The 26,629-nt window shown below is 45.3% G+C and overlaps 1 protein-coding gene across 6 annotated transcripts in view; it reads left to right on the top strand.

The window, feature by feature from the left end:
- kcnv1 (potassium voltage-gated channel modifier subfamily V member 1) overlaps nt 1-26,629 on the top strand; it is a 59,059-nt gene that overhangs the window by 10,422 nt on the left and 22,008 nt on the right. For 2 of the 6 annotated variants that reach the window (XM_038809752.1, XM_038809753.1), the window contains 2 exons: nt 2,337-2,413; nt 23,737-24,705. In XM_038809752.1, coding sequence (XP_038665680.1) covers nt 23,760-24,705 — 946 coding nt within the window. In that variant the 5' untranslated portion in view covers nt 2,337-2,413; nt 23,737-23,759. The remainder of the gene's footprint in view (nt 1-2,336; nt 2,414-23,736; nt 24,706-26,629) is intronic. The other 4 variants (XM_038809749.1, XM_038809754.1, XM_038809751.1 and 1 more) reach the window with 2 other exon arrangements.

Below are 26,629 nucleotides of genomic sequence, written 5' to 3'. Positions count from 1 at the left end.
GGACCTCATACCAATCAATTGGTTTGAATTCCCCAATACTGGGGCTGTTTCCCGATCGCTGGGTGGTTCTTGGGGTTGTTTGTAACTTATTGTTTCAGACTCCCGTTGGCGCCGGGAAGTTTGACCTTCTATAGAATGTCCCAAATGTAGCTAATCATTGTATCCATTGTTCCCGGGGATTGCTTCATTAATATGAAAACTGCTGGTTTCGGTGCTGTCTGCTTTCTTTGCAGCCAGAATACACATGAACTTTTGCAAACTGCTTGTCTCTTTATAATTGTCCGGTTTTCCCTTCAACCTTTGTAAATCGCCATTTTGGGTCGGGAAGTGGCCAACTTCGGTGGCTACAGCAGTCACATCTTCCACATTCTCACCACTCCCTGAACAAAAAGGATTCTCTTAAATTCTTTCTTGGATTTATCCATGACACTTTTATATTCATTTTTTTTTTTAAATTTAGATTAGCCAATTAGTTTTTCCAATTAAGGGGCAATTTAGCGTGGCCAATCCACCTACTCTGCACATTTTTGGGTTGTGGGGGCGAAACCCACGCAGACCCGGGGAGAACGTGCAAACTCCACACGGACAGTGACCCAGAGCCGGGATCGAACCTGGGACCTCAGCGCCGTGAGGCGGTTGTGCTAACCACTAGGCCACCGTGCTGCCCTCACTTTTATATTCATGACCTGTACTTTTAGATTTTCCATCAATGGAAACACTGGGTTGAACGTTCCCAGCCTTTTGGACGCGTGTTAACAGGAGGGAGGGCTCATAAAATGGAGGAGGAAGATACTGGGAGGAGTCTGTCAGTTACTGCCACCTCAGGATATTGGCACTGGCAGGAATGGCAGCAGTACGGCCTTTCACTGTCCCGAGAAAGGCTGCCCATTACTGCAACTAATTGGCTAATTAACAACTTGTTTCTGTTGTCATTGGTACTTTACCAACCAATCAATTGAGCCCAAAGATAGATTTTCTTTTGTATTACTTTGTCAGAGTTACAAAGCCAGAGCTCAGAGTGTGGACAGGGGCAAACCCCTAATCCAGCTCCTTGCCTGCTCCAAAAACCAATTCAAATTGAATGCAATTCATGGTCCCCACAAGAGAGACATACCAGATCCAGGCATGACACCTGACCTCACACTCAGCCTCAGGGCAGAATCCTGAGCCTAACTATCTTCAGCTGCTTCATCAATGATCTTCCCTTCTTTGCAAGGCCAGAAGTGGGGCTATTTGCTCATAATTCATAGTGTTCAGCCACACTTACTATTCCTCAATTAATAAAACAGCACAATGCCCAAACATAGCAAGACCTGGACAACACCCAGGCTCACACTGATCAATAACATTGGAGACAAGTAATGTTCTTCATTGTTGTGGAACAGGTTGGGGTTTTCTGTGGACCATATAATGCAAGTTATTTTTTCCTTCTTTCGGAAGTATCCTCTTCAACCATGATTCCTAACATTATTTCCTACATTATAGAAGTGACTGAATTCAGAAGTACTTAATTAGCTGTAAAGCGCTTTGGGGTGTCCCGAGGTCACAGAAGGCACTATATGAATGCATCTTTCTCTTTTCTTTATTATTCCAAACCACCGACAGAAGATAAGTGCAAATACAACAAAATTGATCTATTGAAATTATTTAGATATTTTAATAAATTGCAATCCCCAAAATATCAAGGCAACAGAGGGGCCAAGAATGCAGGAGACGGTTTATCAGAGGAGTTAGATCAGTGACACAATGGAGTAAATGACATGGAAAACTTAATTGAACACCGATAAAAGTAAAATATACAGTGCAGGCATCATTGTGAGAATTAACTATGCAATTAATTTAATTAATTACCACCAGGAGGCTTAGCAAGGGAATGTGAAGAAATAGCCTGCAAGTTGCTTTACATTTTTGGACAATGTTGTGAACATAGAACATAGAACAGTACAGCACAGAACAGGCCCTTCGGCCCTCGATGTTGTGCCGAGCAATGATCACCCTACTCAAACCCACGTATCCACCCTATACCCGTAACCCAACAACTCCCCCCCCCCTCCTTAACCTTACTTTTTAGGACACTACGGGCAATTTAGCATGGCCAATCCATCTAACCCGCACATCTTTGGACTGTGGGAGGAAACCGGAGCACCCGGAGGAAACCCACGCACACACGGGGAGGATGTGCGGACTCCGCACAGACAGTGACCCAGCCGGGAACTGAACCTGGGACCCTGGAGCTGTGAAGCATTGACGCTAATCACCATGCTACCGTGCTGCCCCTTGAAGAAAATGAAAAGCTACTAACTGATAGTAATTTATTTTTCTGTAACTTTCATCAGATAGAAGAACATCTCAGAACATTTTATAAGGCTACTGAGCAGGAGGTGAAGGGGTTTGAAAGTGTAGGACACTGAAGGTATGGCCAACTCTAGAGTATTTTTGATTTTTATAAGAAATATAAAAGAATTGTAATTATGAAGGGAGAGAGGAAGTGAGATAAAGGGATTTTGGAAGAGAATTCCTGAGCTTCTATTCCCAGTGGCTAAAATAATTTTCTAACGCTAGACTGAAGGAAGTTGGGATAAACATTAATCCTAAATTAAAGCAATGGAGTATGCAGGCTGGCATATGTAACTGTAAAACATTTCCTAGCGAATTAATAGTCTAGACTGCTGATTTTAAATGTTCAGAATTGTTTATTTTCCTCATCTTTGATTTTTTTTTTCTTGAATCATTGAGTCTTTCGTGAGATGTGGGCATTGCTGGCAAGGCCAGCATTTATTGCCCATCCCTAATTACCCCGGAACTGAGTGGCTTGTGAGTCCATTTTGGAGGGGCATTACGAGTCAAAGATGTTGCTGTGGGTCTGGAGTCACATGTAGGTCAGACAAGGTAGATTTCCTTCCCTAAAGGGCACTAACAACCAATGACAGTTGTGACAGTCACTATGGTGTTGTTCACCCTGGGGTAACACGGATTGCACACGATGCAGTTAACTGATCCAGTATACACCAAACGTGGGCGTTGGTTCAATATAAGATTTATTGAACTACAGTAACGAAACACACAGCTGCCTGTGGGTTGATTCTCTACTACTCTAAGTAAACTAACATTACCTATCTAGACCAGACTAGCTCTGATCCACGTGTTGAATGATTTGTACACCCTGACTGTCACTACGGTTGTCACCAGTGGAAAGAGGCAGAGTGCTCATGCCTCATGTGTTTTATAGTTGGAAGCCCCCTTCTGATGTCCTGTCCTGTGATTGGTCGTGTTCTGTTCTATATATTGATTGGCTCACCTGGGTGTCTGACACTGTCTGCTTTTACCTCATGATGTGCATGGGTGCATATTATGACAGTCACCATTGCTAAAACTAGTTTTATATTCCAGATTGTCTTTATTATTAATTTAATTTAAATTTCACCAGCTGCTATGATGGGATTTAACCTTTGTCCTCAGAGCATTAGCATGTGCCACTGGATTACTAGTCCAGTGATATTGTTGCTTTGCCACCATCACCCCTGCCTATGTCTTCCTAGAGCAGTAACAATGTAACATTTATCACGAGGAGAACACAGGTTAGAAATTAGATTTTTGTAAAAGCCCATTGTTTACTACTGTCCATTAGGGAAGGAAATTTGCCGCCCTTATCTGGTCTGGCCTACACATGTCTCCATACCAACAAGCATCTGGTTGACTCTTAAAAATATGGAGCCAGATTCTCTGCCCCGCCACACCTTGACCCGCCAGCGGGATTCTCCGTTACACCGGCCGGTCAGTGGGGTTTTCCATTGTGAGGCAGACCCACGCCGTCGGGAAAACTCCGGGCGCTGGCAAAACTTGGGCAGCACAGTAGCATTGTGGATAGCACAATCGCTTCACAGCTCCAGGGTCCCAGGTTCAATTCCGGCTTGGGTCACTGTCTGTGCGGAGTCTGCACATCCTCCCCGTGTGCGTGTGGGTTTCCTCCGGGTGCTCCGGTTTCCTCCCACAGTCCAAAGATGTGCAGGTTAGGTGGATTGGCCATGATAAATTGCCCTTAGTGTCCAAAATTGCCCTTAGTGTTGGGTGGGGTTACTGGGTTATGGGGATAGTGTGGAGGTGTTGACCTTGGGTAGGGTGCTCTGTCCAAGAGCCGGTGCAGACTCGATGGGCTGAATGGCCTCCTTCTGCACTGTAAAATTCTATGAAAATGGAGAATCCCGCCGGCGGAGAATCCCGCCCTCGGTCTGAAATGCACTCAGTTCAAGGGCAATTAGGGGCGAACAATAAATACTGACACAGTCAGCGACGCCCCCATTCCCTGAATGAATAAGAAATAACCCACAATGTTTGTTGCTGATCTAGATAACATCAAAATATTGTTTTGGCCCAAGGTTTAGAGAATGCCAAAGTGTATCATTGAGTTCACCTGGCCCACAACTTTAAATAGATTTTGGCTATGGGGAACACAAGGGCCCACTTTACAGGTGTGATGCAACAGAGAACTAAGAGTATTTTTAAACAAAAACAATGTTTATTCGATGAACCCAGTTAATATATAAACATACAGTGAACATCTTAGCAATCTCAGCAACCATCCATTCAAATACAACCCTCCCAAAGAATACAGTACTCTATGAGACATCCATAAGACAAAATCTCTTTTTACAGAAGGACAGCAGGTTTAAATGCTCTACTGTTATTGGTGGAATTGCGGATAGCGATGAGGATACAGCAGCATTTAGATCGTTTGGAGACTTGGGCGGAGAGATGGCAGATGGAGTTTAATCCGGACAAATGTGGGGTAATGCATTTTGGGAGGTCTAATGCAGGTAGGGAATATATAGTGAATGGTAGAACTCTAAAGAGTATTGAAAGTCAGAGAGATCTAGGTGTACAGGTCCACAGGTCACTGAAAGAGGCAACACAGGTGGAGAAGGTAGTCAAGAAGGCATACGGCATGCTTGCCTTCATTGGCCGGGGCATCGAGTAGAAGAATTGGCAAGTCATGTTGCAGCTGTATAGAACCTTAGTTAGGCCACACTTGGAGTATAGTGTTCAATTCTGGTCGCCACACTACCAGAAATGTATGGAGGATTTAGAGAGGGTGCAGAAGAGATTTACCAGGATGTTGCCTGGTATGGAGGGCATTAGCTATGAGGAGCGGTTGAATAAACTCGGTTTGTTCTCACTGGAACGACGGAGGTTGAGGTCTGAGACCTGATAGAGGTCTACAAAATTATGAGGGGCATAAACAGAGTGGATCGTCAGAGGCTTTTCCCCAGGGTAAAGGAGTCAATTACTAGGGGACATAGGTTTAAGGTGCGAGGGGCAAGGTTTAGAGTAGATGTACGAGGCAAATCTTTTACACAGAGGGTAGTGGGTGCCTGGAACTCGCTGCCGGATGAGGTGGTGGAAACAGGGACGATAGTGACATTTAAGAGGTATCTTGATAAATACATGAATAGGATGGGAATAGAGGGATACGGACCCAGGAAGTGTAGAAGATTGTAGTTTAGTCGGGCAGCATGGTCAGCATGGGCTTTGAGGGCCGAAAGGCCTGTTCCTGTGCTGTACTTTTCTTTGTTCTTTGTTCACTCTGAAATCACCAAATGAACATTCTTTAGCTTGCAGAGATTTATACACATCTTGCTGCGACTGCAGCTTCTCCAAATCTAAAATGAAACTAAAACAGAGCCACAAAGCAGCTTTTCAGCTCAATATGAAGGTGAAAGACAGAAAGACAGCCCAGCTCCACCCACACTCTGACATCACTGCTGCCATTTGAGAAACACATGACAATATATTAAGGTGAAATGCTTATAACTCAGGCTCTACATTCAGACTAAAAGTGATGTGATGGGGAAGTGCTCTAATTACATTTAACATTTATGGCTACCTTTTGTTTTTTTGAGATAAAACACTGAGACAATCATGAGCCCATATTGGTCTGGAATTGAAGACAAGCATCAAGAAAATTAGATGTCAAAGTACACAGAGGAAAAATTCACAAGGACAAACCTAGAGAATTTAGAATCCCTACAGTGTAGAAGGAGGCCATTTGGCCCATTTAGCACTGACCCGTTGAAAGATCCCACTCCCCCATTCTATCTCCGTAACTCCACTTAACCTAGACATCTTTGGACACAAAGGGGCAATTTAGCATGGCCAATCCACCTAATCTGTACATTTTGGACTGTGGGAGGAAACTGGAACACCTGAAGGAACCCCACGCAGACACGGGGAGACTCCACACAGTCACCCAAGGCTAGAATTGAACCTGGGTCCCTGGCACAGTGTGGCAGCAGTGCTAACCATTATGCCATCATAGCATTTGAAGGTATCACGTGCTTGCTTGCACAATTGCTTCTGGATCATAAATCTCTCCACACATGCCTTGAAAACTAAGCTAGAAGGGCTGGATATGATTATGTTCCCCTGATGAGAGAGGGAACTCCATACCTGATTCTCCACCTACAACATGTAGGAAAAATAGAGTGATTTGACCACTTCATTTGTTTTAGACATTTATGCCTGTCATATAATAGTTTTTACATAAATCAAATGGTTATTTGGATATTGCATCGATAAAGTGCTTCTGGTGTGAAATAATTTGAAGCGTACCTCATAAAATGTAGATGACCACAAAGAGCTTCATTATAACTGCAGGACTTGGCAACTTTAAAAAAAAATCATTGTTGAAATGGGAGAATAGGATAGCTGGCTAAGTGCCTCCATCCACATGCTGAAGAACAGAGTTGTAAATCTGCATCATTTGATCATTCCGATTCAAGGTCCCATTTGCTCTGTGGTTTAGCATTGTATAAGGAAGGAGATGGTGTGCTGAAAGGAAGTTGCCTTGGAAAGAAACCTAGAAGAAAACTGAAATCTATGGCATGAGAATTAACTATAGCGTTCACTTCTGGCAATTGGAGAGGTAATTAGACATCTGTTAGAGGGGAGATTTTCCAGGGGCTTGTGTATGATTATCCTCACAGGAAGGGGATGCCATACCCTATGATGCTTTACGCATCTGTTGCAATTACGGAGTAACAAATGAATGATTACAGCTCTTCAAAGGGATATTTTAAAATGTGTGATGTTAGATATGTAATTACAAGTGACAATACTTAAAGAGAGGGTAAAAGTCCTCCTGTCAATAATGCTAAAAAGAAAATCAGTGATAAACCTAATTCGGTACTCAAAAATCTTTTTTTTCCTCTAAAATTATCAATAGGCAAAATAAACCCATAGTTATTTTCATAGACACACTTTCCAGCAGGTACTCACTGGACAAGAGATCAGAAGTGGAACTTTGACTGAATATTTATCTTGTTCTTCCAAAACCAAACGATCCGAAGTCCAATTACAGTGTCCAGTTCTGCTTCAGATTGAGCTGATTCTGCACTGATCGGGATCAGACGGTGGACATTCCCAGTTTGTACATCTCTGTATTATACTTCAGTCACACTCAGAATCTGTTCCATCCCTCAGTTATGCCTGACATTCCCTTCCCACCTCTGCCACTCTTGGCATTGGTTGATGAAGATCTAAAATACACTATACCTCATAAGAGGTGAAAATCTCTCCGGCTTTCAGACAAATACCATTTAAATGTGTCAATCTCTTCCATTTGGATCCACTGACAAGAATTTTTATACTTTGCGTCAGGTTTTGCTCCTCTGTGAGGGCAAAGCTGTATTGGCAGCTATGATTAATTATTGAAGCCAATTGATTGTGGGGAAACTGGAGTCAATCAGTCCTGCTGGCTAGCTAACAATCCAACAATCTAGGAGAAAATACCCAAATTATGCTGGTGGTAGAAAATCTCCGTGATGGGAGTTACCAGTAAACTCAGGGAATTATGTGTACTTGCACAAAAGATGGGGCCATCATCACACAGAATCCAATTTTGACACTCAACAAACTTCCATTTCATCATGTACTATTACATCGATAATTTTGCGTTTTTATGTACCTTTGTGACGAGAAGCATTTTGTCCATGATAGACATATTTTTGTATTCTTTCTTCCTGGTCACAGGATAGACCAGAATAAAATTGGTTACTGTTAACTGTTTCTTCAAGTTGCAAGGAATATACATGATGATCTGATATGCCAAAAACACTAATATGAATATGCAGCTTGTTAGCAATATCCTTGGATTGGTTCCATATCAAAGTTCATTCAAAGTGTTTGGTCCATGATTTTCCAAGAAAATCACCTCATGCCATTTAGTACAAGACTCCTATGAGTCGATCCACTTAACATAGTGAACAAAAATATGGGGCAGACTTTCATCACAGCCAGTCGTGCATTTTCTGGCCTCTGGCAGAATCTTCTGGTACGCCGTTGTCAATGGGATTTCCCGTTGAGTGTAACCCTCACTGCAGAGAAACCCATAGTGGAGGCATGGCATTGGCAGAACTGGAAGACCCCGGGTGGGATTCTCTGATCACGACGGCATCAACTTGACCCCAGGAGCAGCGATTCTAACCCCTACAGGGGGCCAGCATGGCACTGGAGCAACCCACTCCACTCCAGCTGCCGATACCGGCATCAGATCGGCGGCGCGGATCTACGCATGCGCCGTGCGACCGGCGCAATGCGGCATGCGTGGTGGCTTCCTTCTCCACACCGGCCCCAAGGCAACATGGCGTGGAGCTACAGCGGCCGGCATGGAGCAAAAGAGGCCCCCAGCCCAAGAGGCCTGCCTGCCGATCGGTAGGCCCCGATCGCGGGCCAGGCCACAGCAGAGGTCCCCTCCGGGTTCGGATCCCCCCTCACTCCCGCAGCAGGCCGCCCCCGGATGGATGCCGAGGTCCCGCCGGGTAAGACCACACGTGAATGGCGCCGGCGGGACTTTGATTTTTTATGCGGCCGCTCGGCCCATCCCGGGCGGAGAATCACCGGGGGGCGGGCGCTTATAGCGGCCCCTGACCGGCGGCGCGCCAACCGTGCCGGCGCCAATGGTGCCAATTCTCCGCTCTCCGGAGAATTGGCGGACCGGCGTCAGAGCGGGGTCATGCGATTCCGCCCGGTCCGGCGATTCTCCGGCCGTCGGTGGGGCTGGATGATCCTGCCGGCGTGAACAACCAGTAGATCTCATCCTGGATCTGATGAAGATCCATGGCACCAAAGTATCTCACAGTGTGGGCTGAGAGAATCCCGCCCCCCCCCCCCCGCCAGTGTAAATGGTTGTAAAGTTCCGGTCATAGTTTTTAGTTTAACAGCAAAATACTGAGGATGATGGAATCTGATACAAAACCAGGGAAAAACTCAACTGGCCTAGCAGCATCCATAGGGAGAGAAAACAAAGTCAACATTTGGAGTTCATATGAGCCTTCATCAGTTTTTAGTTAGTTTCTTTAGAGGTACCTTGGTATTGCACAAAGTCAAATTACTCCACAATCAGGACAGATAAAGGTGGGCCAATTAATTTGCGGAATTGAGTAGCCACCATATGAAGTGAAAGGATGGTGTTTGATGGTCCATTTAATTTTGAAGGGTAGCTGAAGAGAATCTTTCTGTTTGCTTAGATTGGGCAGCTAATAGCACATTGTCGTTCAGAGGGGATGGGAAAGAAAGTAAATGTAGTGGCAGTCGAAGTAGTGAGCTTCACACTTTGGGAAATACTCATTTTCCATCAACTGGCAGCCTCCTTAGTCATGTCATCCATTGTTTTTTTTAGAACTATAATATCAAGCAATTTGATAAGAAGTCACCTACACTAAACTGGGTTACTGAGAGTTAGATCTTGTTGGGTTCAGTGGAATATCTGCAACATTAACAATTAACCTAATCTGTTATATGTGTGCAGGAAGCACTTCAATGATGTATGGCAATGTGTTGAAGGGTGCCCATCAATGGAGAATGATTCACAAGAAGCCCCAGAGATGTCTGCCATTCACTGAATGATTCACTCTCAAATCTGAGTTTTCTTTTACATTTCTGGAAAATAAAATAATTGTAAAATATGGGAATCCTATCATAAGTTCCTGTTGGCCTGAAGTTCTATGAGACACTCACTTGGGGTCCAGTTGTGCCTATTTCTGAGTAAAATTATGCTTGCTGAGTAATGCAAATCTCATGGGGTGGTTATCATTTTGTGTTCTAACTTTAGCACCTTGGTGCACACACTTGTGTAAAATTTCTATGTGCAGCATTTTGACAAAGCAGTTAACCTATTTATTTTGAAGCAACTGAAAAAGGCCCTTCACACCAATGCAGTAACTAACTTGTCAAGCATAGCTTTCACGTAATTTTAAACTTTTGAAAACAATGCTTGAGTTTAATTGTCCTTCATATTTTCACTGCAATTTAGTATTATATGCTTGGGTTCAGATTTAATTTTGAATCTATTGACTAATGTGTACATCTCTGGCCTCCCCGTGCCTTGTTTCACAGTGATGGATGGTGGCCCACCATTGGGCAGCGACAGGATCTTCTGGTCCCACGGTTATCAATGGAATTTCCCATTGAATCCATTCCACGCCACAGGGACATCCACGTTGGGTGGGTGGTGGGAGGGGGGGGGGGGGGGGGGGGGGGGGGGAGGGGTGTGCCGTCGGTGGGACTGGAAGATCCTGCCGGCGTGAACAACCAGTAGATCTCACCCTGGATCTGATGACGATCCATGGCACCAAAGTATCTTAATCCTTAAATTAATACTTTCTTGCTGATTACAGGGTGATGACATTTATGTATACCTTGCTTTGGCCGTGATCGAATGGCTCGCCACAGCAGCTCACCACGGCGCAGCGTGGCTGATAATAGCCAGGAGCCCCTGCTCCGGGGAGCTACCTGGCTCGCAACGCCCTGTGAGATCTAACGGGATCTCGCAAGACATTGGGTTGTGAATCCTGCCCATTGTGGGCGGTGTCACCTTTTAGCAAATCTGCATATTAAAGCGAGACAGCTAGTCTCACTTTATTGTGCAGGTTCCCAAGTTACCCGAGGCATGGGATCAATCTCCTTTGCCTCGGAGATGGTGGTCGAGCGTCGTTTAGTACTGGTCTCCACAAACGAGGACCAGCCGGAACGGCACTTACAGGGGTCTACCAGGGGACTGGAGGCCCCCACGTGTATGCCCTTTGGGCACAACCCAGGTGGCACTGCCAAGCTTGCAAACTGGCATTTTTTGCACGTGTGCGATCAGCCTGTTGGTGCCCTGTGTGGGTCATGGCAGAGCTTTAGGGTTGAGGCATGGTGTATTGGGGCTTTGAGGGAATTGTTTCTGGGGACTCAGAGATCGGGATGCCAATTTTAAATGACGGCCTGATCGTTTGCTACACTGAGGAGCTCCAGTGAGCGGAGCTCCTCAGTGTGAAGAATGGGGCTATGTGCCGCCTCGGCAATGCTTTTCATTGCCTTGTGTTTCTCGGTGCAGCAAGCGCCAGAATGCACGTGACTAAACATGCTCGCTATGGGACTTTATTCCCATTTTGTTCAATTATACCCTTTAGTTATCTGTAAAATGCATTATTCCCTTGACTCATCATGGGTCAAAATGTACACCTCAATCAATTAAGGAGAAACAGAAAGGTATCAGAGAAATGTTTGAGCTTCAGTAATTGTAAGAGTAAAAATTATGAGTCAGATTTTCAACTCATCATCACCTACTTAGCATTGATAAATTGGGTGCTCGACCTCCAAAATTTCCATCGAGTTCTCATGTCTGATATCCACTGAGAGCCCATTGAATTTGATGTCTGTTCGGGTGCTTGCCCTATGAAATAATTAACTGTCACTGTGGGATTTGAGAGTGTTTTAAATGATGGCCTGATCGTTTGCAGTGTTCCTGCCATTTTCAACAGGCTAAGCACCGGATTTTCCCATTTGCAAATCTTTCCCCAAATCCCAGGTGGAAGAGTTGGGAGACACTCTGCACCTTCAAAAGTCTCATTTTTACAGTTAGGTATTGTATGTACCATCACTTCTGTAACAGCAGTCCCTTTTAATTCAATCTTTCCAGCCTCCAGATGGAAGTCATCAACCTAACCAAATCTTTTTATGGATATTTCTGTCACAATGTGGTTTGATCACTATCCATCAAACCAAAGAAACGTTGCAGGAATTTGGTGCATAACAATCACTTTAAACAAAACCACTCTTACACAAATCTCTAGTCCTTGTCAAGGAATAGTTTTGTCCACTCCCAGTCGGCGAGGTGCAATTGCAGTGGCTACAGCATAGGAGGTGATTCCAGAGGAACCGATTCACTTGCACCTCTTTCAATTTGGTCTACTGCATTGGAGAAACTATATTCAGACTGGGTGACCGCTTTGCAAAACACCTTCTCTCAGTCTGCAAGCATGACCCCGCCTTTCCTGTTGTTGCCATTTTAAATCACCATCTTGTTCTTGTGTTCACGCTTCTGACCTCCGCCTACTGCCATGTTCCAGTGAAGCCCAACGGAAATTGGAAGAACAGCACATTATTTTCAGATTACGCACTTTACAGCCTTCTGGACTTAACATTTATGAGTTCAACAACTTCAGAGCATGAAGTCTGTCCTCTATTTTGATTTTTTTCTCTCTCTCCATAGATGAAACCAAATTGGTTGAATTTTCCCAGAATTTCCTGTTTTTATTTGAATTCTCGGAGAATGTCTCAAAGGAATCATGTGACAACATTTCATGTTTTCAGACTTTTACTGTAACAAACACAATAAAAGCAACACGACTAAACATTACTTAGTTAGCAACTAATAGTCTAAACTGCCAAAAATATATCTCTTATATAACCCCACACCCTATTTATACTTTATGGCAACAACTCCACGGAATTGCGGATTTTACAGGACCCAGTCCATGGTTACTGTCAACTTTCAAAGCGTCCATGTCTCCTCCTTTTGCTGAGTTATCATGCACAGTGTCCGTTGAAGTTCCTTTCCATAAATACAATGAGAATCCCTGAGCCAACTTTCAGCAGTAAGATCATTCTAGTGATTTTTCCTCCAAGCTTCACCAGGGAAAATCATCCAGAGTCTTTAGATTGCCACAGCATCAGTTCAATAAGAAATCACCTTCCCTCCCACGCCCTGCTTGGTAGTTTGCAGGGGACCAGCAGCCTTCTCCCCTCTGCTGACCACACCAGTTGCAGCCTTTCTCTCTGTGAGACTTCGATCTCTCTCTCTCTCTCTCCATATTTCTATTCAAAAACTCTGAGACAGAACGTTTGTCTTCAGTTAGCCCAGTTGTCTGTACCTTTATTTTCAGGTGTAATCAATTTGCATTTTGCTCTCAGCAAGTCACAGCCTGGGTCCCCAATCTTCATGATGAGAAAGGTGACAGGCTTCTTGTAAGTGGAACTCATGACAGATTACATGACTCTTCACTACTCTATTTTATACTAATGATATGGTATAAAACATATGAAACCTCACATTTATAATACACGTAACAGAAGAATAACAACTTTTGGAAATCTGTCAAGGACATGCTGAATACACGGTGTTAACATAACCATGGCAAATCACACTGTATTAGGAACATAGACTAAAGCTTCATAATATTGCGATTATGTAACACACAATCAAGCTGAGATATTGGGCACGATTTAACAAAACAAACAGTCCCATTGCGGGTGCATTTAGGGGGGTGTTTCCCAACAAACCAATTAGGGATCCTCGAGCCCCATCACCTCACCTCATAAGGGCAGGGCACCCCCAGGTCTGATCCCTGGTGAGGGCAAGATGCTAACTAGGCACTCTGGAAGTTCCCTTTCCAGCCTGGCAGTGCCAGAGTGCCCAGATGACATCAGCAGTGCCAAGGTACCACCCTGCCCAGAGGCCGACCACCCAGGGGCATCTGATTGCCTGAGCCTAACTGCTCTCTTGAATATGCAAATTTAGGTCCCCATTGTTGGCGGGATCCAAATCACGACGTTTCACGAGATCTCGTTAGATCTCGCGAGACGTGATGAGCCGAGTAAATCTCGCGCGAGGTCTCTCGTGAAATCGACCTGACTCGGGACATGCCCAGTATGTTACACTTGATGTACGGTTGCACCCACAAAGTATTTATCCAATTCCCTTTTGAAAATTACCATTGAACCTGTTTCAACAAACACTGTCAGGTAATACTTTCCAAATAAAACAATCTGCTGCATTTTTTTTTAAATCCCTCATCTCACCACATTTAATCTGTCTCTGGGTTACTGATCTTTCCGTCACTGTTTCTCCTTATTTAGTCCAAGATTTTGAGCATCTCCATCGAATCTTTTCTCAACATAATCTGCTTATAATGATAGTACAATCGACATTAATCTTCAACTGAACTGCTCGGTAAAAATTTAGTCTGATTAGTATATTTTCATCTTGGCTGGTATTTATCTCTCAGTTAGCATTGCTTAAACAATTTATTTGACCAATAATTTCAGTGATGTTTGTGGGACTTTGCTGTGTGCATATTAGCTGCTCTGCTCTTCCACATTATAAAAGTAACTACACTTCAAAACTATTTAATTGGCTGTAAAGCACATTGGAATGTCCTGAGTTTATGAAAGACGTTATATAAATGTTATTGTTTTCTTTCTTTAATGACTTGGCAATTTAGCTGGAAGGTTTCCTCAATTTTGCTATTTCTCGTTGAATTATATTGTGTAATAAATTAACATGAGAGATACTTTGACACTGAATTTATAATATTGCTAATACATGGCTCTGAGAAAATCTTCCCCCAGTAATGCTTGTTGAAAACTTTAATATTGATGATGCAAATCTTTTGACCAAAGATGTACAAAAGCACATCATTGCGTATATAGTGAGATTTAATGCTTATAATTTATAGCCTGGATCCCATCCGTATCCTGCTTGTTCCAAAATTGTGGTTTACTTTTAGCCATTGTTAATTAAATAAATCAGTGATGAAGTGTCTTATTTTGAATTTCCACAAACAACCTGGCGCAGTTTAAAAACTAGAGTTAATGTTCCTTAATTCAACAATGGCAGTAGCAGGAATTAAAACTATTTTTCAGTTTCGCATTACTAGAGGTTGCAGTTGGAGCTAAGCTCTGGGTATTAATTGTGTCAAATATGGTGAACAATCATACAGTCTGGTGAAAATACTTGCCACGGTTGATGAAAAGCGGAATTTTCTTTTGTGAACAAGTCCTTCCTATCACCACAACCACTGAGGCTAGTTTTAATTAAGATTGAAGCTGCTTTCATTGACATTTGTTTAGCCTACAAATTCTATGTAAAACGTAGACTGATGCTCAAATTGTGCCTGTTGCTACCATGTGCCAAATGACTTCGGCTGCTGTGGACATTGTTGTTTGAGTGTTCCTTTAAGAAAGGTTTAGTCTCCTATCATGTGATTTGTAGCACATTGTGCTGTGGCTGTGAGGTGAGAGGGAGTTTCAGTTTGACTGCTTTGGACTACAGAACGAGAAAGAAGTTTTTTGTCCCTGTTTTCCTCTGGTTTCATTTTTAAAACTTTTCCAGTATAAAGGCCATTGGTTGTGGCTAACTGCCTTGGTAACTTTAAAAATATAGTTGGTTTCCAGAAGGAATTTGAATCTGCTGTTTGGACCTGGATCAGAATTTTAGGAAAAGGACCAGTCCCATTCAAATGAGCATACAATGTGCTGGGCCATGCTCTTGAAAAGGGGTTTGGTTTATTGGATTTTGTTATTGAATTGGAACAGCAAAGGGGGAATTCATTAATTTTTACATACATAGATTGCTGTAGCTGTGTGTGTCTTTATGTTTGTAATTGATAAAAGTTCTTGCTGCGTTTAAAAAAATATATATATATGTTAACAGTGTTCTTAGAATAAACCTTGTTTTGATTAAAGTGTCCAGGAGGTCTGGTGAATCATACCTGCAGCGAAGGCTTTTGTGCTCATCCTCGCCAAATTCAACATAAAAGTTGCAGGTCAGGTGAACTTCATAATATACTTTGGAGTTTCTAAACCCTGGCCCATAACAACATTTCTGAGCAACATTTCTCTACCAAGGAGACAAAGTCAACACTCCCAAAATAATTTAACAATTCCCATAGGGAATTGACATAAACACCTTTTGAACATCTACATAGTCAGAAGCTTTTTCCCAGGGTGCAAGAGTCAATTACTGGGGGACATAGGTTTAAAATGTGAGCGGTAAAGTTTTGAGAAGATGTACAAGGGAAGTTTTTTACACAGAGGGTAGTAGGTGCCTGGAACTCGCTGCTGGAGGAGGTGGTGGAAGCAGGTACGATAGTGATGTTTAAGGGGTGTCTTGACAAATACATGAATAGGATTAGAATAGAGGGATCCGGACCCTGGAAGTGCAGAAGGTTTTAGGTTAGACTGGCAGCATTGCTGGCGCAGGTTTGGAGGGCCGAAGGCCTGTTCCTGTGCTGTAATCTTTGCACAGGCAACATGCCGACCACATCATCATGAAAATTTATTGAAGCCAATGATATTGCCTTAACACCTTAAGCAAAATATTTCCAGGAAAAGGAAACCGCACTAACATCTAACCTGTCAAGAATGGTTAAATATTTCTACAAGTGGAGACTGAAAACAAACCCAGCCAAGTCCATCGTCTCTGCATTCCGTCTTGAAAATGGCAAGGCACACAGCAGCATGAATGTCACATTCTGTGGAGATAAAATATGTGGTATGACCTGACTCCCCCCTATCTTGGAGTGACCGCTGACTGCTCCTTAACTTACCATCACCACCTTCTAAAGCAACTTAGGGTGCAAAAACCACTGTCCTTCATACTTCTCCTGCAGTTCTGGTCTTTTTGTTGATTACTGTGTGCACCTGTATGAGCCTCAAGTCATCACATCAACTCATTGACACACAACTTAATTTAGTAATGAGTGTAATCTCTGCGACTTTGAGATGGACTACAATTCAGTGGATACCAGTCCTCTCAAATACCACCCATTCCACCAATTCACATGACGCAGCAACATAACTCATATTAGCAGCGACTTGGGCCTTCCATCGATAGAGATTTTTAAGACCCTCTCAATCACCATCTGGCTTTACAAAACTCCTTTTGGATACAAATCAGATGTCCTCAACTCCACAACACTGATGAAACCTGGAGGAAAGCTCGATCAGAAAGCACCCTCTCAAATTAACACATTGGCCAGGATTATCCACTCATCCCTGTAGCAGGTGTTATGGTGAAAGAGGAGCAGAAAATACCGTTAATTAAAACAAAACTCATGGCAGAGGTTCGCCGTCAGTGGGACCAGAGATCCCGCCGCCGTGAATGGCTGGAAAACTCTGGCCTTAACATTTAGGTTGCAAACTATGTATCTGAGACTTTCACCCGTGCCTAAAATATAAAGTTTCTGTTCACAGTGTTTTCCCATCGCAGATGATTCTGTTATTGTGCGCTCCCAGCAGGGAATGTTGCTCAAAGATGGTGCTGCTTTGGAAATCATGGGCTGTGTGCCTAAAATGTCCTGAAATGAACCACAAAAAGCTTCATTATATGGACATCACCTCTAGTTAACAAGGCTCCATTGTCAGAACTAGCTTCTTCTGGATGAGACTTCAAATCTAAACCCATCTTCCCCATCTGGTGAATATAAAAGATTCCATGGCACTATTTTGAAAAAGAGCAGGGAAGTTACCCCTGGTGTCCCGAACACGAACTGACCCTCTATCAACATCACACAAAACATATTATCTGCTTGTCATCATATTGCTCTTTGTGGGAAGTTGCTGTGTGCAAATTGGCTGCCTCGTTTCCTGAATTTCAACAGTGACGACGGGAGCGCTTTTGAACCCAAAATCTCGTCAGAGCTGAGGAAGTAAGATTCTCGCGGACAAGACCTCGGGCAGGATTCTCCGTCACCTGACGGCGGAATCGGGAAACGTGATTGAGCGGAGAAATGGTTCCGACACCGAAATCATGGCGGGCGTTGGATTCACGGCAAATCACAATTTTTCGACGCCTCTACGGCGGCGTGAAAGCATTCCACGGTGCACGTACAGTAAATGCCATTGACATATCATTAGCGGGCCTGACCCAGTATTCTCCAGGGCCTCCCCTGTTCTCTGCCTCCACTAGGGGTAAATCTCAAGGGCGAGGTTCACTTGTGCTTTTAAAAATCATGAAACAGATGTCATGGCTGACGAGGGAGAGAGGAGGTAGGAAACAGAGAGGCGCGATCATGGGCTGCAAGTCCCACACTGGCCGGGCTGGCTCGGGTGTGTGTGGGGGGGGTATCTTTGACGGGGGATGGGCCCTGGAGCTAGGGTGACCCTTTCACGGGACCAGGATGTCCAGAAACAGCCCGCCATTGCCACGGCCAGCAAGGCAGCCAGCTTGCTGCTCACCCCACTGATCACCTAACGTGGCCCCTACATGCGCAGAGTGCCACCAGCCATATGGGTATCCCTGCACCCAGCACCTACCCTCCTCCCTACCATCCCCGCACCCCAACACCCACCTTCCACTACACCCTCAGCCATACCAACCCCCCAAACCGCCAGTGGGGCATCACACTGCCTGCCCAAGGGCAACGACCACAGTAGTTCCTGCCAACTTTTTTTTTCATAAATTTAGAGTACCCAATTAATTTTTTCCAATTAAGGGGCAATTTAGCGTGTTCAATCCACCTACCTTGCACATCTTTGGATTGTGGGGGAGAAACCCACTCAAACACGGGGAGAATGTGCAAACTGCACACGGACAGTGACCCAGAGCTGGGATCGAGCCTGGGACCTCGGCGCTGTGAGACTGCATTGCTACCACTGCGCCACCGTGCTGCCCTGTCCCTGCCAACTTAACTGCTGTCTAATTTTCTGGCCTTACAGGCTGTAGCGTCACGTCTTGGTGGATCCTCAGATGCTACATCATGAGTGGAGGCGGCCTGCTGTGATTCCCTCCCTGTGTCCGGGATCACCTTTACTGGATGTCTTCCGGGGCCTCCTCCTCCTCCCTTGGGATGCCTGATAGTCCCAGGGCTAATCCATGGGATGGGGGTGTGAGCGCAACTAACCCCTGAGGCTTCCCTGCCACCCTGCTGTGACAGTCTTGGAGGCCTGCTCTGGTCTCGACCAGGGTCTGCATGCTTGCGGCCATGGAGCACAGGGAGTGGACCACCTTCATCTGGGATTTCGCCACATCACACTGCGGCTGTGCCACCACCTTCTGGGTCTGTGCCAAATCAGCCAGAGACTGCGCAATCTCCCTCTGGGACTGGGCCACCTCCCTCTGTGTGCTATGTCGGCCAGTGCCTAGGCAATACCGCCAATGCTCTCAGCCATGGCCCGCTGTGACTGGGTCATGTTCAGGAGCACCGCTGCAATGTCCAGGTGGCCCTGGCATTTGGTTGCCTGTGAAGGGCAGCCCTGTCCTGGGCCACTGCCTGCACAGATTGCCCCAGGCCTTGGACATGGCAGAAATCGTCCGTCGTCCCCCCCCCCCGTCCCCCCAAGGCCTCCACCGCGGACACCTTCCATGCGGTGTTGCCCTGGGTGCATGCATGGCCGGCATCAACTCTTGCTCCATAGGCAGTTGGACTCCTCCACCGGCGCCTGCGGGTTCTGGATATCCGCGACAACCCCTCATAGTCCCTGACTCTGCGACTGCACCTCCACGATCGATGTGACTGTCCGTTCCAGAAGCCCGAAACCCGTCTGTACAGCAGCTAGTCCCTGGGGTCGGCCTGCCCTCCAACCGCCCGCCCCCTCGGGAGTTCCTACCTCCACCTGCTGCAGCAGAGCATTTGTGTGGTTTGCACCAGATAGTGTCACAGGAGCCTCTTCACTAAAGTGCCCAACCAAGATGAGTGTCTCTGGGATGGTGGAGGGTGTTGGAGACAGCGAGACGGGAAGTCAGTGTCATCCTCCGACTCAAGCTAATGGGGTGTCCTGGGCCTCAGGTCCATGGCTCGCGTCTGTGTAGATGACCCCTTCGCTGTTCGTCACCTGGGGCTCGAGCTGTGGCTGTGTCTGGGGGTGGGGAGCCTGCCCCATCACCTGCAGCTTCTGTAAGACACAAAATAACATGTATGATTTGACCCCGGGCTGGGGGGAAGTGGGGATGGTGGAGTGGTGTGAGAGGGGCGAGGGTGAGTGTGTGGGTGGTGTTGGGGAGGGGGGGGTGGGGTGGGTGGTGACAAGCATAACATGGGGAACTGCAACTCAGCGGGGCCTCACTTCCTCGCCTGACGCCGTTCTCCAACCCGGCGACTGCCCATTCCTCACTTCCACTGACCACATCCAGGGCCTGCCGCTCTGCTGTGGTAAGGGGCAGAAGGTCCGAAAGTCCCCCTCCAGTCTTCTCCTGCTCCAGACGGTTAAGGGCGGCCTTCTCCTGGGGGGCGGGAGAAGCAGAAAACGACAGTGTAGACGGTCCGATGCATGCAGCCCAGGGGGTGGGTAGCTGATGGCCTCAGTTGCCAGGGCACCCAGCCATGGCGGCCGGTATGGGTGCTGGCATGTGGTGCAGGGTGGGGGTTCTGCCGCCCTCCGGGTGGAAGGGAGGTAGGGTTACGGGCGTATGGGAGGGGGTTGGTTTCTGGGGCACAGTGCTGCCAAGTCACCCTGGCCGCCCTGAGCAGATCGTGCAGTTTCTTTCGGCAATGCTGACCAATCCGAACGATGTTTCTCATGATGTTCACAGCCTCTGCCCCCTGCGCCCAGGCACAGAGATTGTCGACTCCTTCGCGGGCCGGGGTACAGGATCGCAGTTGAGGAGAACCAGCCGGGGGCGTAAATGTAAGTATAGCCCCTGGCAGGAGAAGGATGTACAGAGGCAGTGCCAGGCACTTGCCCCTATCAATGCCAACCTGTCAGTGCCAGAGTGGCACTGACAGGGATGGGACAGGCCCTCCTTGGGCACCATTGGGGGTGTTCCCCTCATGTATGTGGGGAATGTCCTCGATGCCCGTCTTGTAGGTTGCCCTTGGGGGGTCCCTTGGGCGCGATTCTCCGCTCCCCAGGCCGGGTGGGAGAATCGCGGGAGGGCCGCTCTGAGAATCGCCGGTTGCCGTTTTTCACGGCGGCCGCCGATTCTCCGGCCCGGATGGGCCGAGAGGCCTGACGATCCTGACCTGTTCACGCCGGCGGCAACCCCACATGGTCGCTGCCGGTGTGAACAGCGCGCGACGGGTAAGTGTGGGGCCTGTGGGGGGCGGAGAGGGGATCGAGCACCACGGCCGTGCTCGGGAGGGGACTGGCCGGCGTCTCTAAGGGACGCACTCTTTCCTCTCCGCCGCTCCGCAAGATCAAGCCGCCACGTCTTGCGGGGCAGCGGAGGGGAAGACGGCAACCGCGCATACGCGGGTTGGCGCCGGCCAACCTGCGCATGCGCGGCTGAAGTCACTTAGGCACCGGCGGCCGAGTTTCCTGCAGCGCCGCTCCTAGCCCCCCGGGGGGGGGGGGGGGGAGAATAGGGGGCGAGGAACGGCCTCCGACGCCGGCGGGAAACACTCCAGGTTTCACGCTGGCGTCAGCCGTTGCGGAGAATTACGCCCCTTGTGTCCACTCAGAGGGAGTTTGTTTAAGATGACGCCCTGATCTCTGTGAGGCCAATGTTGCCGGCTGTATCAGGCCCCGCCCTATCATAGTGACAGCGGAAACCACACCGCCAGATTCTCTATACACAGACTGCCAGAGAATCTGGAGACAAAACTCGGCTGTGCAGCTGGAGAGCTACCAGTCGTATTTCTCATTGAAACCCACACTCTGACAATTTATCAGAATATTTCTTCATACATTTCGAAAGTACTTCATTGGCTGTAAAGCACTTTTGACACCCAGTGGTCAGGCACAACACTTTATAAATGCAAGTTTCTCTTTTACCACTGATATTAAACCTTCCTGCATCGTTTGACGATTCGCTATAATACATCGGTAAATGTAATTGAACACCATGCAAATTGATTGACTTGACTACTTGGAAGGACTTGTACTTGCATTGTTGGGACTTCGTAGTATCCACAATTGGCTCATTATTTCTATTAGCTTCATTGTCCTAATTATCTATTTCACTGCCTTTTATACTTCTAATTGTTGCATTGATATTATCTCAATGAGTTTTCACCTCTTGCAATTGAAAAAAAAATCTATTTGACCATTCTGTTAATTATCTCCATTCCCTCCCCTATACTCACTTATGATACTAGATTACAATGAAGCTTTAATCAGTCATTGATAAAGTCCCTGTTATTTATTTCTATCTTTTCCTGTGTTACGTTCAGATTTCCAGAGTGCAATTCTCCGGAAAAGTTTCCAAGTGCTGCGAGCGGGAATTGCCGCGTGTTTCCCGGCGCTCGACCCAAGCGACGGCGGCGACATTATTCAATGTTAATTGGTCCACTTAATGAGGCCTCACGGGCTTCCCCCCCTGAATGCTGGCTCACCAGCTGATTCGCCGGGACCGCGCTCGCCAGCCCCTCGCCAACAATGCCGAGCAGCACTTAGGCTGCACTTGCTCAGCCAACCCCAGCCAGCTTGCAACAATGGCGCTGAGGAGACCGGCCCCAAGATTCGGGGATGCTGACCTGGGGCAGCACCTGGAAGCGATGGATGCCAGGAGAGATGTCCTGTCCTGTCCCGTCCCCCCCCCCCCCCCCCCCCCCCCCCGAGTGTCCCGGAGGGTGAGCCACAAGGCAGCCAGTGCTGCCGGGATGAGGTGGTGGCAGCAGACAGCTCGGGGAGTGTGACCAGGAAGACTGGCCTCATTAATTGAATGGAAATGGGGCTTAGGTGGTAATAACTGGTTTCCTGCCACGCTACGGTGAGGTTCTGAATTTGCCGACGGGAGCAGGCCAGTTGCATCGCAAGCTGTTTGCCGCCTGCCGTGGTTCCCGTTTCTGGCCTCTCCCGATATGCACAGGCCACGTTAGCTGGAGCTCGAGTGTTATGAGGCCGGAAGATTGCACCCCCAGTATTTGCAGCTTCTTCTCTTATTGTTAATTCTCTTATTGTGTTACTGTCATTGGTTAGATACATTCTTTCCCAATGTCTTGAATGTTACCTTCAGTCTCCAGGCATAAGCCATATAAGGATAAATTACACGCATATTAACAAATAGCACAGATCGACTTTCACAACATGTTAATGCATTTTTATGTCACGTCAAGTCAACTATTTTCTAAAACATGCAAGTTTACTTTAAGAATCATTGACATTTGGAAAGTAAGACTTTCTGAAAGTTTTCAAATACATTAAAAGTTCCAGTGACATATACCAAGTTAATTGATGTCAAGGAGAATTTTGAATTAAAGGGACAGTTTTCCTAAGAGAATCAGAAGGAGAAGGTTATTGGAAACCTAAATGTGAAAACTTGAGAGAGCCCATCAAAGGTTTAACACAATCTTGTGTTGATATTGATTCTATGTACTTCAATAAAAGTTACAAGTGCCGTTTAATCAAACTGAAAAAGCATCCACCAGAGGATGCTTTCTTCCTGTGGGTATTGGCTTCAGATTTCTCAATCATATTTAATGATGGAGAGTTTCCAGTGCTCAAGCTACAATAACCCTTTCCATTAGTTTAGGTTAAGGCCATGTCGTAAAGATTCTTGTACGGCTGTTGGTAAAAAATTGGTAAAAATTCATTCAAAATCATATTTCATGATAATGAGCACATGCGCTGGAGACATTTACAGTTTTATTAAATTTGAAATCTAAAAGAGAATTGCTGAAGGGGCTTTTCATGAAATGTTTTGTGTAATCCATTTTTGGACCTTAATGGGTAATGCATAATGCAATGAAAAGGGATATAGCAGTGTTATTAATGTTTCTTGTGTGTGCTGACGAAGATGATTTTTAATTTATTCATCAGGCCATCATCAGTGACCATGTACCATGAAGTCTCCCAATTGTTCTCCTTGGTTTGTTGAACAGAATGAAGATCATTGCTCAGCTTTCTCGCTGGAATCCAGCGTTTTCTGCAGTGAAGAACACCTGAATAAACATCCTTTCAATGTCTTTATCATAAACGTTGGCGGCAGCAGATTCATTTTGTCACATGAAACCCTGTTGTCTCACCCTGAAACACGTCTGGGAAAACTGGCGATGTCGGAGCAGGATTCTGTGCTGGAGCTATGTGATGATGCCAATTTTGTGGACAATGAGTATTTCTTTGACCGGAGTTCTCAGACATTCAAGTACATCATAAATTATTATAAAACTGGAAGATTGCATGTGAATGAAGAACTTTGTGCAATGTCCTTTTTGCAGGAAATTGAATACTGGGGAATAGATGAGCTGAACATTGACAGTTGCTGCCGAGACAAATATTATAGACGGAAAGAAATTAATGAAGCTTTAGACATAAAACAAGATACAGAAGTGGTTCAGAATGAAGAGGAAGATTTCTCTGGAGTAATTTGTGAGAAACTGAGACAAAAACTCTGGCTCACGATGGAGAAACCTGACTCTTCGAAACTCGCTAAAATATTTGGAATTCTTTCTGTAGCCTTTGTTCTCATTTCCATTGCAAACATGGCTCTCTTTTCCCTCGAATATACAGTACTGAATCCCCCTTTATTGAACGCAGTTGAGTACCTTTGCATTACTTGGTTCTCTGCAGAGTATCTACTGAGATTTTTATGTGTGAAAAACAAGTTCAAGTTCCTTAAGAGTCTGGTGAATATCATTGATCTCATTGCTGTGATTCCATTTTACATCACTATGCTGGTGGAGCAACTTTATGGAGGCTTCACAGAATTGGAAAATGTAGGGAAAGTTGTCCAGATCCTGCGGTTGATGAGATCACTACGTATGTTGAAACTTGGGAGACACTCAACAGGTAAGCTATGCACTTCACATGGGAATTCTCCCACATAAAATGCCAATCCAAAGTATCAGCTTTAATATAAATGATTTAAAACAAGATCAATTTAGTACATAGAGATGGTCATAACGCTCTCGGCCAAACAACCTTACTGCGCTATCCCAATGTTCTGCTGACTGGCTTCCATTTTTCATCCTCCATAAACCTGCACTCATAGACTCACTCTGCTGCCCATATGCTGTTCTGCACCACTTCCATGTCACCCATCGATCCCCCTTTGCTCACCCACCCATATTAACCCCTGGCCCACAAACGTCCCAAATTTAAAATTCTTATACTTTTGTGAAATCTCTTAATGGCTTTCCCGCTCCCTATCTCTAAACTCCTCCATCATTGGCATATTATACACATCACCCACTCCCTTCACCAACCATTGGCAAGTGCACCTTCAGCTGTTCATTAAACGCTAGAATTCCCACCTTGGAATGCTTTGCCTCTGCAACTATCTCACCCTCCCCTCACCACATCCCTTATTTCCTATCATCATAACTTTTAATCATAAAAGCTTTTAATTTCTTTCATAAATATAGAATAGCCAATTATTTTTTTTTTTCAATTTAAGGGGCAATTTAGCATGGTCAATCCACCTAGCCTGCACATCCTTGGGTTGTGAGGGTGAGACCCACGCAGACACGGGGAGACTGTGCAAACTCCACATGGAGAGTGACTGTGGGATCGAACCCAGATAAAAGCTTTTAGTCACCCCTCCTAATACCACCTTTGTTGTCAATTTCAGTCAGATTATGCTCTTGGGAAGCACTATGCAGTCCGTCATACATCAAAGGTGCTATAGAAATGCAAGTTTTTAAAGTTGTAAAAGTTTAACTGATGCCAGCACAATCCTCAAAATGTAGCTCAGTAAATATATTCAGTCACATATTTGGAAATATGGCTTTTTGGTCAGCTAGAAAAAGTGAATGCAGACTAGAATTTCAAGTTGTCACATGGTATAGTTATGATACACTATAAATGTCCAACAGTTCCGAGTGAAGTTTTCTTTGTTACTGGAAGCTGCACATTGTTTGCAAACTGCAAGGAGCTTTAAAAGTGAGATGCATTCTTGTATGAGATGGTGCTTGAGCAGCATTAATAAAATCTGCAACCACGTTTACCTATCACCCTGATTATCCTCCATATTCCAGTACAGTGCCATCAATATTTGGCTGCCATTGTCTTTACTTTATTCAAGACAAGAACAATAATGTACCATTCGGATTAAAGCATTCGTGGGTAAATTGAAGTATTGCAATAATCTGTGTAAATTGATATATTTTTGTAAATTTGGTGTTACATTACCTGAAGCAAGTCTTGTTGAACAGAAAATTAAAATATCAAAAAGCTACTGAAATAGATAGTGGTTTCATCAGTGAGTTCCAGAGAAGAGTCATATTAGACTCAAAACATTAACTCTGTTTCTCTCTCCACAGATGCGGTCAGACCTGCTAGGTTTCTCCAGCATTTTCTGTTTTTATTTCAAATTTCCAGGAACCACAGTATTTTGTTTTTATTTTTGTGTGAAGTATTGCTGGTCTCACTTTTTCAAATTATATCCTGAAAGTTTAATGATTGATTCTCCAGGAAGAGACTGAGGAGAAAAGATAATCTTCGTTCCAGATGAAATTGAAAGTGGAAGCAATATGAGTCATTTTATTCAGCCTTAATAGCATAATAACACTTGTGCTAATGTGCATCTGTGATCATTTACGTCACACTAGAGTTTTATTCTGTAGTATTCCACATGGAGTCTTATCCATTCTTGCTGGGAGTATAATCCCAAATGTTAACACCAATTTTAGCGCACTATCAGATGGTTTGTCATAGATTCTATGGGTAGCTCAACAATAAATAGCAAAACAAGGCTCTTTTGACTGGGTTGCTG

This window comes from Scyliorhinus canicula, chromosome 10, assembly GCF_902713615.1.
Source record: "Scyliorhinus canicula chromosome 10, sScyCan1.1, whole genome shotgun sequence".
In the NCBI taxonomy this organism is placed as follows: Eukaryota; Metazoa; Chordata; class Chondrichthyes; order Carcharhiniformes; family Scyliorhinidae; genus Scyliorhinus; species Scyliorhinus canicula.
Note: the sequence above shows the minus strand (reverse complement) of the source record. Positions and strands in the feature narration are given on the sequence as shown.